The following is a 19,639-nucleotide window of genomic DNA, read 5'->3' on the forward strand; positions in this document are numbered from 1 at the left end:
TGTCCTTTACTTAAGCTGAGCCCTTTTCGTTGACCTACACGTTTTTGGCCCGTAGGTGAGTACTGGTTAGATACAACTGTTGTATACTTTTCCAGCTTTTGACAGACATTGGTAAACAGCCATTTATGATCTGAGAAAACCTGCCATAAGAGATCCACCCCAGTCCTATTCTTCTAGTTACTTCCCTCTCACGATCCAGATCAGCGGGCACTACTTGCCCTATGTAGACGTATTCCTATACCACTTCCAGCACTTGGCTACCAATTTTGAACTGCTGTTCCCTTGCTAGACAGCAGTTTACATTCATCGAGTTTTATTTAGCGGTTAGTTTCGAAAATAAACACTAGACTCTCAAATCTAGTTCTCCAATGAAGCATTTGAAGATTGAAACAATTACACGGGGATGTTTGGGAATCAGCATGTCAGTACGTATAAAATATAAACCTTGCTCTAAGATATGAATTCTTTCCAGCTTGGAACAAATGCAACCAGTGTGGGGGGGGCCCAGACAGTTTTTCTATATTCGAGGATCAATCTTACCTGTAAAGGTGAGCCTTTCTATTTCACAAGGCTTCACAGAGGCTTGAGGCTTCATTACATAGATTAGCTAATCTGTGTCCAAATTCCAACAGTCACTTGAGGAAAAAGAGAATGGTGCCCCACTCACACTGGTAGGGCCCAGATGGTTGCTGAGCAGCATAGCCAGCTTGGGGCACACTGAATCCTGGTGCAGGGGCAGGCCCGGCAGGTGGCACTGCACCGTTGGGGTAGTACTGGGGAGGCCCATTCACCCCCGGGTAGGGCGGTGGCATGTCACTCATGAAGACCGTGTTGGCTGAGGAGCAAACCCAGAGGAAAGAAGCAGAGGAACCAAAGAAAATCTGTCAAGTGCATTCACAATGCCAGTTACCGTTGTCATGCAGCCAAGCACACATAGGACAGACAGGCTGATGCATCAATGAAAGATTAAACGAACACAACAACTAAGGGGACTCTTTTGCGATCTCGGAAACATTGGCCACACGCTGTTCAAGCTGCTCATCCAAAAAGGAAGAAATGCTATCTTAAGTTCAAGCAAACCAAAATCCTTGCAAGACACAAGGAAAGCAGAAAAATCCCTGGAGCCTATCACATGGCATCCGGAGCCCATGTCACGTGCGTCAGCGTGCCTTACATGGCCCTCAGCGAAATCAAGTTAACATGATTAGAGACGATCACACATGAAGCTTATGTAGTGTTACCTTCAAGGTGATCATCCCTTTCATGTGACCTTGTATTTTGTACTTAACCATGTCTATTTTTCTAAAATAAATCGGCTGCTGGCTTGCACCCATCTCGTGTTTCTGTCCGTGCCTCTTTATTCTACACGTACTGTCACAACGTATGCTTTCAGAAAGCACGGTAACAAAATAATCGCTCATCAACTGCCACCACCGATCCAGCTCCTTACCCTACATCCACCCACCTCCACCTACCTTCACCCTCTAGAAAAATCCAGTCGCATGTGTGAAGCCTCAGCTTAGAATAAAAGCATTCATGAATGCTTTTAGAGTGAAAACATCAAAGTAATCAAGGGTAAATCCAACTTATATCACACTTTTCTCCCATCAAGTTTCATCAACCTGCTATCAATTTTTTTCCTATATAAGCATGCACCTCAGAGCACTGTTTCTGTCCTTGTGGATCTCTCCAAACAAGAGGGTATTAGCCCGGCCTCAGTGTCAGTTAACAAGATCATAATTTGGAGCAGCATTTATCTGCCTGTAGTTGTGTGTTTAACTATGCCATGCTGAAATCTGTCATCACTGACATTAACTTGCAAACTTCGGGTTTTTTTTTTTTCTTTTCGTAGGGTGTGTTACCCTGCCGCCCTGTCTCTAATCTTGTTTTTATGCCATGCTGTACGTAGTTTATGCACTGCAGGTACTTGTGACAAATAAATAATAACTAAAGTGCCCACTGCCTCACTCACCCGGTGGGGCATCTGGGAACACGTTGTAGGGGACATTGAAGCCATAGTCGGTGCCCTGTGCCGGCATGTACGCAGGCGGCGGTGGTGAGTAGTAGGGGCCTGGTGGCGGGAAGTATGGCGGAGGCGCCATGCCAGCCGCATGCTGCGATGCTGCAAGAAACAGCACACAAAGCACAAAAATTAACAAAAACAAGGATGACCTGGACAGATTAAAGTATATCCTGTGACAAGTCAACCAGAACTGAGTATGCTGTTCCCACCAGTCCATACCCACAAACATGTATAGAGCACTGCACAATACCAAAGTGCCACCTGGTATCACATCATGTCAGTTTATTTCTCCAAATTACACATTTAACAGGCATGCCTGCAGAAGCGCAAAAAAGGGCACCTGTCTGGGGGAAACAACAGCCATCCGAAGTGTAGTCCCAGCAGAGACAAAGCAATACAGTTTCGTAACATGGTGGAGACATGAAAGTCATATACATAGAATACAAAGTTCGACAATAACTCAAATACAAGGCAACGCACTTCAGGAGTAACAACAATCACACAAGCGCACTCTGCAAAAACATTCGTTGCATTTCAAATTTCATAATGAAATGACTCGAAATGGCACGACACCGCATCGAGTATGCAGCGTGCTCAGCTACTGCTATTGCAGGTGACCGTCACCTGGGCCGTTTGCTCAGCACTTCCCGGCACGTGCAGACTGCGCACCGATGATGCGACACCACCTCGGCATGCCTTGGTAATCACGGCACCGAATCCAGACCAGACTTTAGCGCACATCTGGCAACGGCGATTGGGGACTACAACGGACACCACCGAAAGAGGACTTAAAAGCCAGCCAGCAAGCGTCCACTTCGGGCACGGCACCGCATCGAGTATGCAGCGTACTCAGCTACTGCTATTGCAGGTTAGTTACGTACGGTATGCTTCATGCTTTAGGAGTAACAACTGCTGTTTGATCGTGGTGTCGTGCCCACTTGAGTGGATTGATGTCTTAAAGCGTTCTAATTTACTTCTGTGTTCGCTCTACTCTGCAATGTTTGATTTGCTCCTCTTGCTTTCTGGCGACATTGAGACGAACCCAGGTCCAATGTCAAAAGCTGAGGCAGATGCGTTTGCCTCGGCTCTTGAGTCGATACAGAAACTAGAGGCCGCACAAGAGGCGCTCTTGACAGAATTAAAAAGCGCAAAGGACAAACAAGCTGCCACTGATAATGAACTCGTCATTCTAAAAGCCAAGGTTGCGGCGCTTGAGTTGGCCACTTCCTCAGAAAACGCTGCGGATTCGAGCGTGAAGGAAAAAGGAATCGAAACTTTAAGTGATGTCTCAGATAAGCTGCAAACAATAACATCAAGATGTGAGGACGCAGAAAACAGGCTCAGACGAAGTAATTTTCTGTTTTTCAGGATAGAAGATGACCCTGATGAGGACTGGGCTACCCCTGAAAAGGAAGTCATAAAATTCTGCTCTGAAAAACTGCAAACTGAAACAATCAGTTCGCAATTCGAACGCGTACATAGGCTTGGGAAATACCAAGAAGGAAAGAACAGACCTATAATAGCTAAACTAACTTTTTTTAAAGACAAGCAACGCATCTTGTCATCTGCACACAAATTAAAAGGCTTAAAATATTCAATCGGTGAAGATTTCTCCCCAGCTACGCAACAAGCTAGAAAGAAGCTACTTGACTTCGCCAAACCTCAAAAAGTTCCTTTTAAACTGTCAGTAGATCAGCTGTTTATAAGAAATCAGACTTACAAAAACACTGATACCGTTGTCATGTCGCAAAGATAGCTAGACATAAGCGCTTGCTCACAGGCTCTTCCACAGTCAAAGCTACCTATCAATGGGTCTTTGTTGACACTATCTTACGCAAACATACGAAGCATGAAGCATCATGCCCAAGCGCGAATTAGTTTGCTCTCTGCTTGACGATAACAAATCTAATATTCTTGTTCTTACCTTAACATGGCTAAATCCTGACATTACTGACCACGAAATTGTTCCTGATAACCATTCTTATATTTACCGCAAAGATCTTCTTGGTGATAAAAAGTCATTATCTTCACTTCTTATCGACTCGAACTCATCTCTTGAGATTGTGTGGGTTGAAGTAATAATAAATACGACCAAACTACTGGTAGGTGCTTGCTACCGTCCACCTGACTACAGCACTTCTTTCGTTACAGAACTACGCAATAGCATAACCACGGCCCTCCAGCTCTGTCCTGCGCATTCTGTTTACTTATTCGGTGATACAAGACACGACGACCAGAACCTGACGTACGATGACCCGACTACGACCCGAACCAAGACGGCACCCCCGCCCAGGCTGTGCGGCGATCCCTCAACCCTTGACCTTCGGCAGTGGGTGACTGACCGCTGGACCTGAAGCTCCGGGGGCAACCGTCCACCAGACCATCTCCTTCATATTTGTGGCAAGCCTTTCATCTTCTTCTATCTATCCTGATCATCCTCATTGTCACCTCACCATTCGTAATTCAAGCAATCGATCGGGACGATCGCTCTGAGGACCGGGGTCATGTTATGAAGACGAAGAAGAGTGCAGTGGCGCGGGACGGAGTGCTCGCGCTAGGCCCTTGAGCCATTAAATCATATCTTCATTCTGTCATCATGTCGTGCTTTCCTTGGCTTGCTACCACGTAACAATATAATTGCTACTCATATTTATAATCACCTAGAGTCCAATAATTTCTTTTTTCGCCATCAACATGGTTTCAGGAAAGGATTATCATGTGAGACACAGTTACTCGAATTCAAGACTGATCTGCACCTTAACATGAACAATAACCAGCAGACCGATTGCATTTTCCTTGACTTTTCCAAAGCATTTGATCGTGTAGCTCATTGTCGCCTTATTGCTAAATTAACTGCACTTCGAATTGACTCCTTCACTCTAACATGGCTTCGTAATTTTCTTTCGAATCGTCAACAGTTCACAGTAGTTAATAATATTGCTTCATCTCCTACTTACGTTACTTCTGGTGTGCCTCAGGGCAGTGTTTTGGGCCCTTTACTCTTCCTAATTTACATAAATGATTTGCCACTTAATGTTTCTTCTCGCTTACGTATTTTCGCTGACGACTGCATTATTTACAGATCAATTAACAGTACTGACGACCACCTGGCCCATCAAAATGACCTTAGCCTAATTCATAGTTGGTGTAACACCTGGTTAATGGCTCTAAATGTGTCAAAATGTCAGGTAATTTCTTTTAGTTGTAAGCGTGACAACTCACATTTTTTATACAATGTCAATAATAACGAATTGTTACATACAGTATCATATAAATATTTGGGTGTTCACCTAACCGATAACCTCTCCTGGACAGACCATATTACAGCCGTTTGCGCAAAAGCTTCAAGGACATTAGGTTACCTACGTCGTAATCTGAGTAATTCACCTTCCCACATCCGCAAATTGGCCTATCAGACATTTGTTCGTCCTCAGCTCGAGTATGCATCATCCATTTGGTCCCCACATCCTACATACTTAATCGACATGCTTGAATCAGTCCAGAAGAGAGCTGCCCATTTCATTTCACGTAATTATAGCCATCACTCCAGCGTAACGCAAATTAAACTCGATCATTCCATACAGCCTTTAGTTCTTCGCCGTAATATCGCTCTGTTATCCTTGTTTCACAAATATGTTTATAATGCCACACAATCCACACTACATATCCAGACCGCCTCGAACACGTCTCGTCGTTTAAATAACCACTTAAGTTTTGCGCGCATGTACGGTACGACACATGCCTTTAACTTTTCCGCACTCCCTACCGCCATTCGCTTGTGGAATAATCTGCCTGATCACATTGCTTCAGAGCCAGATCAAGAAAAATTTCGTCATCTCCTACACGAGCATTGTTCATAATAGCACTTACAAATAACTTTATCTTGTTTCTTACACTTGGCAATCTGCTTCGAACTTCTTGTGATATTTGTGATGCATTGCTATCTCGCTCCTGTGAATTGCTATTTCATGCTGCGTCGTGTGTTCACTTGTATGACCTGTATATATTATTGCTTTTTTGCGTCTTTTTTCCTGAATATCACTTCAAGAATTGTACTCCCTGATATGTTCATTCTTTGTGTATTTTACTTTCTAGTATTAATGCCTTACGTTAAGTTTTACTCATGTTCTTTCCTTAAGTGTACCTTTGTGGCCTTTCATTACTACAGTTGTTCCTGTTTCATGTTTTTATCTTGGTAGTAATGTTGATGAGCCCTGTATTGAGGTGTATCTTTTGTATACCACTTTAGAAGGCTGCTTACTCTGTAACCCCCCTTACACAATGCCTCCATGGGGCCTGTAAGGTATTTTAAATAAATAAATAAATAAATAAATAAATAAATAAATAAATAAATAAATAAATAAATAAACACTTCCTACTCTATTCACAGAGACTTGTGAGGCAAAAGAGAAAAGGAAACTGTGGAGACAGTGCACTTTCTAATCACTTGACTCTCCCAGCATTTATAGCCACAGCCTCGAAACACTCAGCCACACACCTTGCCTGTTCCCCGCCGGGAACTGTCACTGTCAGAAACCTGTTCTGCAATGCTTCGTTACAAGGCAAGGACCTCAACTGTCTCAAAACAGAGGGCTCATCAGGTTTCACCTTCCAAACTTCTCTTTTGGGCTAATTGCCTCAACACAGAGTCTTGAAGAACAGCATGAAAAGGCATGACAAACACTTAAGAGACTCAAGTTAATTTCTAACTCACTGTATTAGCACATATTTAGAGCCACACACAACACCCAGTGAACAAGAACAATCTATGACGATATAGGCAGAAGAAAACTACAAAGAACAAAGCATGCAAAAGCTTTTGAGTGAACACCTTGCATGTCATGTGTATATGACTATGTCTAACAGCAGAACCAGCTAAAAACAACGCCCCCCCCCCCCCCCCCCCCCAAAAAAAAAAGCAGCAGCTTAAAATAAAAACAAGGAAACAACAACAAACAGGCAATAACAAATTATTAACAAAAAGTACGTCAGCAGATGTAAACAAACAAGAAAAAATGAGAGGATGCTTAAACTTCGCATTTAAGAGTGGAATGCAACCGCGCATTGCAACGCTGTCAGCAAGTCCATGGAATGCCATTGCCCATTTGGCGCTGTGCCTCACCCCTTGGACAAATCGCTCGGAGTCTTTAGGAAGCCTCTCAAAACAGTCCATCCCCCCCATGAAGAGATCACAAACAGGCTGCAGTGACCCTGCTACCTTAACTGGCAGTTGTGCGTCTCTGTTGTGACTGATTTTAGAGGAAAGGGAAGGCGCAGGAACTGTCTCACACTGGTGGACACCCCAACCACACCCTGAGTAAAGGGAGGAAGTTTGTAGTGAAAGAGAATAGACAGAAAAAGAGGCCATAATGTAGGTGTGCGTCTTTGTTGACATTTCATTTGTTGACCACAACAGCACACAGACCAGTACATCACAGGGGCTCCAAGTTCCAAGATACTCCAATCGTTGACACCTCCACAAAAGTGATGCACTGCTGCCTGCTTCTCTGAAACCTGAAGAGGTCCCGAACGGTTATCATGTGGGCTTGCCTTCAGGCCAGTCAAGGTCTTCGAAGGTTTCGTCTGCTGGGCCTCCAAATTCAAATCCACAACCCCTGTGCGATGTCAGTGCACGTTAAAGGACCCCAGGGCGCCGAAATTGCCGAAGCCCTCCGCTATGGCGTGTCTCATAGCTTGAGTCGCTTAAACTCAAACTGAACATGGTCATAATGTGACAAAGACGATGACGCTGGCAGTGGCATGGGACGGAGCGCTCGCACTAGGCCAGCAGCCATTAAATCACCTCTTTGCCATTGTTCATCTAGTCTCTTTCTTCGGCTGGCCGCCACATAACATTTGGTGGAGCTTGCAAGGTATCATCGGCATCCTGGTTTGCTGGCTTCGGTGTCCTGCATCAGCCATGGTCTTTGGCCGTGAGTGCTCCCCCGCCCCCCACTTCAACCACCCGATGCGACAAACTGGAACAGATGCCACAACCGACCCAAGATGCCGCTCACACGTAAGAACACCGCCTCTTGCCCATGCCGTTCGGTGCGCCCAAGGGCCTCAACCGTCAGCTCCTGTTGACCTGGCGCCCAGAGGCTTCACGGACCAGGAATCATTCGCCCATCTCCTTTATTGTGGCAGCCAGCACCTCAACACTTTCTCCTTCCTGTTCAAACATCCTCTGAAGCTCATCGCCATTTCCTGCGTCTCAACGATCAGGACAATAGCTCGGTGCCCCTGGGTACTGTGACGAGGACAACAAAGCCCTTAAATCATCTCTTTGCCATTGTTCATCTTGTCTCATTCTTCAGCTGGCCGCAACGTAACAATAACACCACCTATAGCGCAAGATGTTCATATTTACTTTCATTTTTACAGATAATGCTGCATTGCCACAGCTCATAGCAATCTGTTGAAATGCTTTATAGAGTAGAACGCGATTGAGACACTTCATGAAGTCAAAGACCACAACGCATTCAATAGGTCCACTTTTATTCACTTCGAACCAATGAGCCTTCGTAGCTTGTTCTGCGCGCGTGCACCTCCCAACCTGAAAAACTTGGGTTCGATTCCCCATATCTCCACAAGATTTTTTTATTTGGAGATTCTTGTGTTGCAACGCCAGTGCCAACAACGCAACATGAGGTCCTTATCGCTATCGTGTTAATACATGAAAACCGCCCTTGCAAGGTGTCACATCATATTATAAAAAGGCTGAGGGAGTGATAAAAGGATTAAAAAAAAGTACACTTAAGCTTTGCCTCAAAGTTACGATGTGATAGCGTTAATGGGTTAATGCCCATATTTATTATTCACTCGTCATGAGAGGTCGCTCGGGAAGAGCGACCTGGGCAGCACAAGCCCCACCAAAGCAGCATCTGCCATCGCTTAACCGCTGCAACACTGTGCCAGGAGTGGCATGAGGACTCCCAAGGATCTATGAATGCAAAGTCGAGAATCCCCAATTCTGCATGTATATGGGCACTAACCCACCAAAGCTTTTGTGTCATACCCTTAAGGCGGAGCTTAGGTGTTCCCTCCTGATTTTTTTTGTGCATGCATGCATATTACTCTGTTGTTGGTTTCTATGTTTTGCACACTTCATTCACTAGACAACAGATGCAAGTTGGCGACTGTACTGTCGTTTCTTACTTCATGTCTGGGCTACTTTCTTGGCATTTTCCGATATTAAAGCAGTGAGACAATGGTCCATAACAAGACAGGACACACACACACACTGAGCAGCACAACCAGGGTGCGACAACCTAGGCAAAAAAAAACACACAAACATTGGATCCAATTGTGCTTTCAAACTGTAACCAATTTAAACGTTCCAACTGGAGCTTTCAATTGTTCTGAATATAAAATTGGAACCACAATGGACATTCCAACTGGACCCAATGTTTTTTCTCCCTGGGAATAGCTGAAGAGGGCACCAGGGATGGATTGTGCTCACAGAACACACTTTGCAGGCCGAATGTGCAGGCCTGCCGGGTGAAATTTCAGAGGCTGCCGGGTGAAATTTCAGAGGCAGGTGCAAAATATAACAAAAGCACAAACAAGCACTTCACAGCTATTAAAGCGCTATATTTAATTCAGTATTTGTTTTGCATAGCGGAAATTGGAACAACAAGGAAACAAATAACACAATCATGTATACAACTTCGAGTGCGAAGCATGGTGTGGCACTGCTGAGAGGCCATGTTATTTGGGTTCTGGATATGCTTGAAATTCATTCTGCTCGCAGTACCTCCATAAATATATGAAAACTGCTGCCATTGTTCAAGAGTATATAGAAATGATTTCAATGTGTGAAACAAGGAGTTCTCATGAATCTGTCATTGCTAGCTTATGCTTGGCAAACTACCAGCTCTCGCCTGCTACCGTTTCCAGTACAAGCAGAGTCATTCAAGGTGCCAAAGCAGGCCCCTGCAAGTGCACTCAACTGAGGGGTATTAAACTGGAACTATAGAAGACTACATGCAAAGCTCAAGAGAAAATTCACATACAAACAAAGGCAACACACTCAGCAGGTAATACCATGAAGTGACTGGACTACATCAGTGGGCACCTAGCTAGTCTGATTTGGGCCCTGGTAGCGTTTTCCTATGAGCCATCTTGGCTCAAGCTGCTCCTCTTTGGCCTGCCCTTTTTTAGAACAAGTTTTACCTTCTGCGCCAACAAATGTAAGAACACGGCATGGAAATTAAAAAAGGTGAACAAAGAGAACAACTATCACAAATGTGTGAGCAACAACTGTGCAGAACACTGTAGATGTGTTCAGCCACTGTTTAGTGCACAGGGACCGTGACCATCAATCTTTCTTCTTTTAAACATCAAATGCTTTTAGCCCCCGTTGTTGGCAGGCCACAGGTGACCTTGGCTCCACAACGGAGGGAGAACAAGGTGCCAAACTTAAACGAGCTTTGATGAAACGTTCAGTGTGCCCTGTGGTGCCTATGAGCAGCACTGCCACAGAAGCAGTGCACACGGCAACAGGAGCATCTTCCTAGAGCCATGGTGGGCAAAGCTGACACGTGGCGTGAAGGGGCCTACGCTCAGTCCTGCAAGCTGAGCAGTACCTACGAAGCCCTCGTGACGTGTTAGCAAAGCAACAGCGCTGAGCATGTTGCACAATATGTGTGCCTGCGGGCAACTGGTCTCACGCACAGCCACGGTGCCATCCTTCAGTGAGGCGTGGAACCCGTAGTAAACAGAGAGGGCAGCAAAAAATAGTGGTTCTGGACAGTGCATTCTGCCGCCTGAGTGACACTGCGGACGGGTAGTTGTGTTTGGCCGAGACGAGACCTTGCAACCAGATTTAGTCTCTAGAATGTGCTTCGCCAGTACTGCAAAGCATTTGATGCTTACGTCTACACTCGACCACAAGAGAGAGTGCATTTTAGGGAGGGGGGGGCAGGGTTGAGGGGGAGGGGAGGGAATGGGACTACTGGAAATATTTTCTGGCCCCACATGTGATAAACTGTAGCTGCTGTAGGCTAACAGCAAGGGTGTTAGAAGCCCAGCTCAGCCCACTTGCCAGGCCAAGACTTTTGAGAATAGCCCCATACTTCGCCACCATGTCGTTCAAACAACACCATTAGCTACACATTCTTCTGCGACATAGCACAACACTTGCAAATAAATACGAGCCATCACCTCTGCCAGGGTGCCCTTTTTTCTCAGAGCCTTTAATGCGAAGTTGGCGTTAGACAGGGCCACCTCAGAATTCAGGCCAATGCTCCCGCCTGCACCCAAAGAAAACATGGAGAGCAAAGTTGGCACTGACCACTCTTGCCGGCTTCCATCATGGCCTGGCCAAACTCGATGGCACCACCTTTCATGAACTTCAGCTTGAAGGTGCACTGGCCGGTCCAGTTGCCTGCACACAACAGGAGCAGGGGAATCAATGCACTACACAGCAAAAGGCATACCGTATTCAAACCATTAAGTCAACCTATTTTTCATAAATTTGAAAATCCGAAGTGGGGGGGTCTACTTAAAATCAAAACCAAGGCATCGCACCATAAATAAAGGTGAGAGAAACGAGATATCAGGCATGCTACAGTGCGGTTGCATTTTTGCTGCAGAGCTCCGTTGCATCGCTCTTGGTGCTGGCCTTAAGCAACTATGTCAAATGCAGAACCAGCATTCCCATCCCGCGCGAGGCGGCCGATGGTGGCCGTCAATAAGCAGCAAACCGGCACCAGCCCACTCCCCATACGTTGCCGCAGATTGCATCTGCTGATAAGCAGCGGCGGCCTGATAACGCATTCGTGTTCTACTCTTAATAGGCGTCATCCAAGTTTTTTTTTTTTGTATACTTTCAACCGCTCACTCGGCACTCAAGGGAACATCGATAGCCGATAGAAGGGCCGCTGTTCCAATTGTGGCGGCACCCCACTCGGAACCGCAGCGGCGCCGGGAAGTGTCGGTAGCCGACGGAAGAGCTGGCACCGCTCACATGTAGTTTCTCTTTGGCTCTGACGCATTCGACTGTTGCCAGCCGCTTTTCACAAGTTTTTAATGTAGCGCTTCATCAGTCATCATTTGTGCTCTGCGTCCGGTAAACAACCGGCGCTCGTTCATGGCTACATTCAAGATGGCTGTCATTCTTTGCGCAGGAGAAACTAATGCGCGCCGGGCTGCAAGTTCGACGTTCGCAACGGGTGATACAGGCGTGGCAGCTGCAGCAGGGCAAAATTTTCAGCTGTTCCACGCGATGTCGTCATGTTGCTGTTTGCAAAGGGCGGGATTTCGCTGCACGACGGTGTTAGAACGACGAGCTGTGGGACTGCAGGAGCAATCACGACGTCAGCGCTAGTGAGGACGATGGCGCAAGTGTGGACGAGTAGTCCGGTGACTAATCCATTTTCGTTCTGGAATGTGCCCATAGGCGCTCCTGCGTGCGGCAGCCGATAGTGGCTGGTGATAAGCGGAGGCTGCAGGATAGTGCTATCGCATTCTATTATTAAAGGTTAAGTGTACACGACCTCCAGGTTTCTTTTTTCTTTTTTCTTTTTCAGAAATGTGATGTGGGGGGAGGTCGTCTTACATTCAAGTCGACTTACTTGAATGTAAGGTGCGGAACAAAACCTCCAACTGGCGCTCTACCTATAGCTGGCACCACCTTAACCCAGCAAGTTTCCAACTGTCTGTCCCACCCAACTCTCTGCCAACCCTAGCCTCATTTCCCTTGCTTTAGCATGTGCTTTCTTAGCCTAGAATATCACCAGCTATCTGTACTCCACACTTCACTACCCAGCCCAACTCTGCTCTCTCCTCCATATTTCAGCTCGGTCAGAAATAACTCCACTGTATTACTTAATCCAAGCTTGTTTTTCTCCGTTCTTAATAGAATCCCTTCTTTTCATCTTGCATAGCTAGCTGCCCTAAAAGACACTTTTTTTTTCGAACATGGTACAAAATGGCCTTTTAGTACCCGTGCTACCTTCTGTGGGCAAACCAAAGGCTCCTTTGGACAAGCCTCACCTGCCTAAAACCAGGCACACAGTGCCAGAAAGCACATGGCAAGCTGGACACAACAGGAGCCAGAAATGATAGTCGGATTGTGATGAGCCTGGCTTGTCCAAATCTGCTATGCTGTTAATAACTTTGAGGTTTTTTCACTGACCATTTTTTTGTGCCACAGGTGTGCACCAGCAGGATGTATTCGCAACACACTTTCCCCGAACACATTTCTTCTCAGTGCCTTTCTACACAAGTCTTTTGAGCATTTAAAACTCCCCAAGGCCACCTGCAAGATGCAGAGTCATGTTTCCACTGGCCGACCTCCCCTCCTTTCCTATTGTTGTGGGAAAGAATATATTTACAGCTATGCACACCAGCGAAGGAACAGCTACGAGCGGCACTGAGAACACAGCCAGAACTTCGTTGTCGTCTTCATCTGCATCCACTCGTTCACTCGCCCAATGTTGTCTACCCGCTTCAGGACCCCCAGCTGATGAAACGCCGTCTCGGCGTTAGAGTGGCGACGTATAGGCGTCGTGATAAGGTTTTAGGCGGCATACATGAACGACGTCCGTGGTGGGGCCGGAGGACGATGGCGAGGACGCAAGGGGAGCAATTTCATAGTTCGCGTCAGTGACACGGCGCACCACACAGTAAGAGCCACGGTAGTGAGAAAGTAGCTTCTCGGAGAAGCCGACGCTGCATGACAGCGTCCAGAGGGCGACGAGTGATCCGGGGTTATATTTGATGGCTCGGTGATGGCGGTCGTAGACAGACTTCTGGGAAGCTTGAGAGTCACGGAGCCGACTATGGGCTATTTGGCGCGTCAACGTGGCATGGGCGATGGCGTCCTGAGCGTAAGCAGTGGTGGCGACTGAAAAAGACGGCAAGAGTGTGTCCAAAGGCAAGATGGGGTGCCGACCAATCAAAAGGTAGAAAGGGGAATAGCCGGTTGTGTCATGCCGTGAAGAGTTATATGCAAAAGTCACATAAGGCAAGGCAGCGTCCCAATCTCGGTGGTCTGGCGAGACATACATTGCTAACATGCCGGTGAGCATGCGGTTGAACCGTTCCGTATGTCCGTTGGTTTGTGGATGGTAAGCTGTCGCGAGCTGGTGCTACGTGGCATATGAACGAAGAATGTCATTAATCATTCGGGACAGAAAATAACGATTGCAGTTGGTGAGCAGTTGATGAGGGGTGCCATGGTGAAGAATTACGTCTTGGAGAAGAAAATCGGCGACATTGGTGGCGTAGCTGTTAGGCAAAGCACGCGTGATGGCGTACCGAGTCGTATAATCAGTTGCGACAGCGATCCACTTGTTGCCGGAGAGGGACATGGGAAAAGGGCCAAGAAGGTCGAGGGCAACACGGTGAAAAGGTTCCGGCAGGCAGAGTGGAGGGCCTCTGCCGACGTTGACACAGGTCGCAAGCGGCAACGTAACGCTTGACGGAACGATACAGACCAGGCCAAAAGAAGCGGCACCGCACTCGAGCATACGTGCGGGACAAGCCAAGGTGGCCGGCTGTCGGCAGATTATGCAATTCTTCAAGGGCAGAAGAGCGTAGCTGTTGCGGTATGACGAGCAGTAGCGGAGGACCATCGAAGCATAAGTTGCGGCGATACAAAATGCCATTCTGGAGCACATAAAGTCAAAGAGACGGAGATCGGTTTGCAGAGCGGAGGCCATCAAAGATAGGTCGTAAAGATGAGTCGTGGTGCTATTCGTTGGCGATGTCGGTAAGAGCAGTGATAGCTAATAGGCAGGGCAGGGTCTCAGCATCTTGTAGGTCAGGTGGCTCCACACGGTATCGGGATAAATAGTCAGCGTCCTGGTAGTGACGATCGGACTTGTACACGACGGAGTATGAATATTCTTGGAGGCACAAAGCCCAGCAACCAAGGCGACCGGTGGGATCTTTTAGTGAAGACAGCCAACAGAGAGCGTGGTGATCAGTGACAACAGCGAATGAGCGGCCGAACAGGTACGGTCGGCCGCTTATCAAATATGTTGCGGGAAAAAATATGTTTACAGCTGTGTACACAAGCGAAGTAACAGCTACGAGCGGCACTCAGAACACAGCCAGAACTTTGTTCTCATCTTCGTCTGCGTCCACTTGTTCACTCGCTCAATGTCGTCGTCTACCTGCTTCACTATCATTAAAATTCCTTTCTCTCTCTCTCAATACGCAGCAGCAGAAGATGAGCAGGCATCACTGAGGGCTTTAACAGTAGCACGCATTCCCTATCAGTAGTGACGGTGCTTACTCTTAATGGTCCAAGCGCAGCATTGGCGGCTCAAGAAGGCCATACACCAAGGTGTTTTCGGTCTGCAAAAGATGGGGGTCAATGACCTGCATCGCAAGCATTTCGACCAGCAGAAGTCGAACACCAGGCCAGAGAAAAGCTCACACCCACTAAAATCCGGTAAGCATTTGATGGCACTAGGGATCAAACCCCGCACCTCCCACAGCATTTTGTCAGTTTGCCCATACAATGATAATACACTGCCAAAATTTACGTCAGGCACAGATGGGTGTCAAACCACAGGTCACATGTTTGCCAATAAAGGCTTACTTAAGCTTAACATCAAGCAGAGAACAAAAGCAGAAAAAGAACATGTTCAAAGTACATTTCTCCACCAATACACAGAATGAAATTTAAACACCTTTCAATTTTACATAAATGGAATCCTAGGTGAAACCAAGAGGAGGAAATGAGTGGGCACAATGTGCAATGCACAAAAGGAACAGCTGATAGCCTGTCAAGGTAGCAGCGTGTATTCCAAGGGAAGCAAAGGAAGTTGCAACAATTGAGGTAGAGAGACGAGATAAGCAAGTTTACACAGGCAGGGTGGCTGCAGCTGGCACGCGGCAATCAACAGCACAGGCATTTGTCCTAATGTTTAAATTGTTACAGGCATAATGAAGCTTCCAGTGTGAAGGGGTGCCACGACAATACCCTGCAAGTACTTTACAGTGGAAGCTCACACAACAAAACTGTAGGTGCCACCACCTATTAGCTGACTAGTGGTGCTCTCTGGGCTCAAGAAAGAATTAGGGCTGTTGGGAATAAAGGACTTGGGAGTTCTGTTCTGGAGCTGTGCAGTCTGTCTTGCTCTCTCAGCTTTCCGTCGTGGCATCACGGCTCGACCACTCAGGAATGCCACACGACTGATACAAAGCCACCACCAAGGTTAACCTTTACCGTATATCCGCTCGTGCGAACCCATCTTTGAAATCAAAGCATATAGTGACGTGACAAGGACAAAGACAGAAGGTGGTGCCTGCGAAGTTATGTCCTTCACTGCTAACCAAGAAGATGGATCTCTGCCAACCTTGGTGTGTTACTGTATGCGTGACTAATGCCTTGCAAAAGCTCCCTGGGCTTCCAGAAGGCGGCGGACGTACCATTCTGCTCGGCCTTGACGGTGCCCTTGATGTAGTTGGCACCAAAGATGGGCTGCTCGAGGCCCAGGCTGCTGATGGTGAAGAAGGGAAAGCTGAAGGACTGCAGGAAGTCTCGGCTGTTCTTGTTGGTGAATACCATCTGCAGGAGGGAGAAGGGTCGTGTTATTTCCTCCCCCTCAACTGAAAACAGCCAGTCACAATGGCACGGCATCGCCTGGACAGCACTCACAGGCGACACACGCAGTATTCCTAGTGCTTGTCACAGTTACTCCCCATTATCCCTAAAGCAGGCATCTAATACAGCTTGAGAATGTACCTTGAGAAAGCATCCACTAATGGGCTGCCACAGCTGTCTCTCCCACACAAAAATAGTTTCGTGCTGAGCAAGTCGGTACACTGCAATGAAAACTATCAGCTGTAAGCAAATTGCGAGGATGAAAGAAGGAAGAAAAAGCTTGCTTAAAATTAAATTAATTTACAACTCAGAACCTACATTTTAATGCGACAGTGTCAGAGATCCTCTTCACGAGTAAAGCCAGTGTCCATCCGTTCGTGTCACAAAAAAGCAGGTTGCCCACCTGTGATAATGGGCAACCCCCAATGAAATTAATTGAAACAAGTTCAATGCAATTGCACCTGTCCATCGTGACACTGCACATCTGCTCAATGGTCAACAGACAGCCTCCTGAAGAACTATCTGTGCAAAAATTAGCCTTACAGGAACTCAGAAAGAGCAATCTGGGTCTCGTAAGCCTCACCTGTGCCTGTGTTTGAAACAGCCACCTCCCTGTGCTGTGGCGCATCACTTTACCGTGCACCGCTGCGGCAGCAGTGGTATGAAGACTCTCCGTAATTTATGAAAGAGAAGGAGTACTTGCCCAGAAGGGATCTTTAATGCTATCACACAGTACTCTTGGGGTAGGTTAAGTGTAGCCAAGTTTTTTTCCCTCAAAGATAGTTTTATACAAAGGGTGCTACCATGGGTATCCCACAGAAGGAGTGGTGCCCCTGTGTGTGATACACCCTGCTCTCTTTCCGTGGTTCTGGATGCACCCACTTTCAACAGCTCCAATCTCTTGAGGCAAGCCAAGGGCCCAAGGGTACACAGCTCCACCGGTTGACCAGGGCTACAGCACAGTTAAACCTAAACCGATCTGTCCCAGTGCACCCCACCAAGCAGCCCATTGGGATGTTCAGCTTCAGCGGTTGCGTCTACAAGAATACGACAGCTACGCATCGTCTCTCCAAGTGTACCTTGCAGAGCTGATGCACCACTGTTTACACATGCCACATCAGGCCTGGCGAGACGGTGGTGCCACGCCCAGTGCACACAGCGGAGGGCCCCATCTTGAGTGCAGTCTGCTGTGTTGTCAGGCAAAAGGGGCATTGTATGGCCAGTGCAGGCAGCAGGAGAGAAGCCGCCAAACCCCTTTCCATTGACTGAGCAAGTGGACTTGCCCTTCTTGATCTACCCTTGCCTGGCAGATTAGCGTGACGAGCTCTCTTGGTGTATTTGTCACCATTTACATGGGTATGACATACCAGAAAGTTGATGATGTGCTGCTGTTTCATTCATGTAAAGACAGTGTCTAGGCAGATAACTGCTATGCCATTTTGCTTCACACACTAAACTTTGCAACACTCCCCAAAGCCACATTTTTGGTTGTGCCGGCCCTAAGACCATCCAATACAGCTGCCAAACATAGAAGTCTTATTTCCACCAGGAATTCACCAGCTCCATGTCCACACCAGAAGTGTATGCAATCCTTGCAAAAACAGATGCACTGGTTAAAGTTGCGAAACAACAGCTGTCACCATTCTAAACAGATGCACCAGCATGCAGGCATCCAAGCAGCCCCTTGAGTCTCCAAAAAAGCCTTGAAGGTATCACATTTCTTTTCCCCATGCAGAGGGGGGGCCCCATTTGAACTATGCATTGCTTGGACATTTTTGTTCGCAAAAAAATGGGCTGCCCAATGCAACTGGGGACAAAAGGTACATGGCTGCTGCAGCTCAATCTTGACAGTATAGCATCACCCTTCTAATGCCTCTGGTCTGTGCTCTAGGACCTGCACAGTGCAAGGGGCAACTTAAAACAACTTTTAAAACCACTTTTTCCCAATTCCTTCAGAGTGGCAGCAAAGTTGGCTGACGTACGCAGGACCTACAACTAAACATGGGTTTAAATGATCACTTATGATAACAGTGTTATAAAGGCAGATACACGCAGGGCACCACAAAGGTGATTGTTATACTAGGAATGTAAGGCAGTGGTAGCCGTACCACTTCCAAATCTAGTGGGGTGGAGAGGGAGTAGGAATGCAGTACTCTGAAAAAATTTCCGGGTGCATAATGTGCTATCATGGATCAGCGTGGACAGATGACAACTAGGTGAGGGATTCCTCATCAATCATTATATAGCTGGCAACATAGAGGAGTTTTATAGTGTTCAATAGGATTAATGGAAGAATAGCAGTTATCATAATTAGGCTTAATAAGAGGTACAAGCTGAAGGTGAAGCAGGCCTACGTGCCTACAACCAGCCACGATGACCAGACCGTTGAAAGTTTCTATGAGGACGTGGAATCGGCAATTAACAACGTAAGATCATGGTACACTGTACAGATGGGCGACTTCAATGCGAAGGTAGGTAAGAAGCAAGCCGGAGACCAGGCGGTAGGTGACTATGGCATAGGCTCTAGGAATAGCAGGGGAGAGTCATTAGTCGAATTCGCGGATAGAAATAATTTATGGATCATGAATACCTTCATCCGCAAATGACAGAACCGAAAGTGGACATGGAAGAGCCCCACTGGTGAGACGACCAAAAATGAAATCAACTTCATACTATACGCTCATTCTGGCATCGTGCAGGATGTGAAGGTCCTCGGAAAGGTGCGTTGTAGCGACCACAGAATGGTAAGGTCACAAATAAGCATAGATTTGAAGAGGGAACGAAAGAAGCTAGTGAAGAGGAAGCCCATTAACGAGTTAGCAATAAGAAGGAAAGAGAGGAATTCAGGTTATCGCTACAGAACAGATATTTGGCTTTAAGTGAGAAAGACTATCTTAATGTTCAGAAAATAAACGATAATCTCACAGTCATCATTACAAAGTGCATCGTAGACAGGATACCGAAAGCTAGCTCAGGAGATGAAAGATCTGATTAAGAAACACCAAAGCATGAGGGTGTCTAACTCTACAAACAGAATAGAACTAGCAGAGCTA

The 19,639-nt window shown here is 46.8% G+C and overlaps 1 protein-coding gene across 2 annotated transcripts in view; it reads right to left on the reverse strand.

Moving 5' to 3' along the window:
- The window catches only part of LOC144101929 (WW domain-binding protein 2-like), a 42,069-nt gene that overhangs the window by 9,716 nt on the left and 12,714 nt on the right, over window positions 1-19,639 (reverse strand). For both annotated transcript variants that reach the window (XM_077635163.1, XM_077635164.1), the window contains exons 3-6: window positions 16,412-16,550; window positions 11,319-11,411; window positions 1,973-2,122; window positions 668-835 (exon numbers count right to left, since the gene is read on the reverse strand). In XM_077635163.1, coding sequence (XP_077491289.1) covers window positions 668-835; window positions 1,973-2,122; window positions 11,319-11,411; window positions 16,412-16,550 — 550 coding nt within the window. The remainder of the gene's footprint in view (window positions 1-667; window positions 836-1,972; window positions 2,123-11,318; window positions 11,412-16,411; window positions 16,551-19,639) is intronic.

The sequence above is a fragment of the Amblyomma americanum genome, chromosome 8 (assembly GCF_052857255.1).
Source record: "Amblyomma americanum isolate KBUSLIRL-KWMA chromosome 8, ASM5285725v1, whole genome shotgun sequence".
In the NCBI taxonomy this organism is placed as follows: Eukaryota; Metazoa; Arthropoda; class Arachnida; order Ixodida; family Ixodidae; genus Amblyomma; species Amblyomma americanum.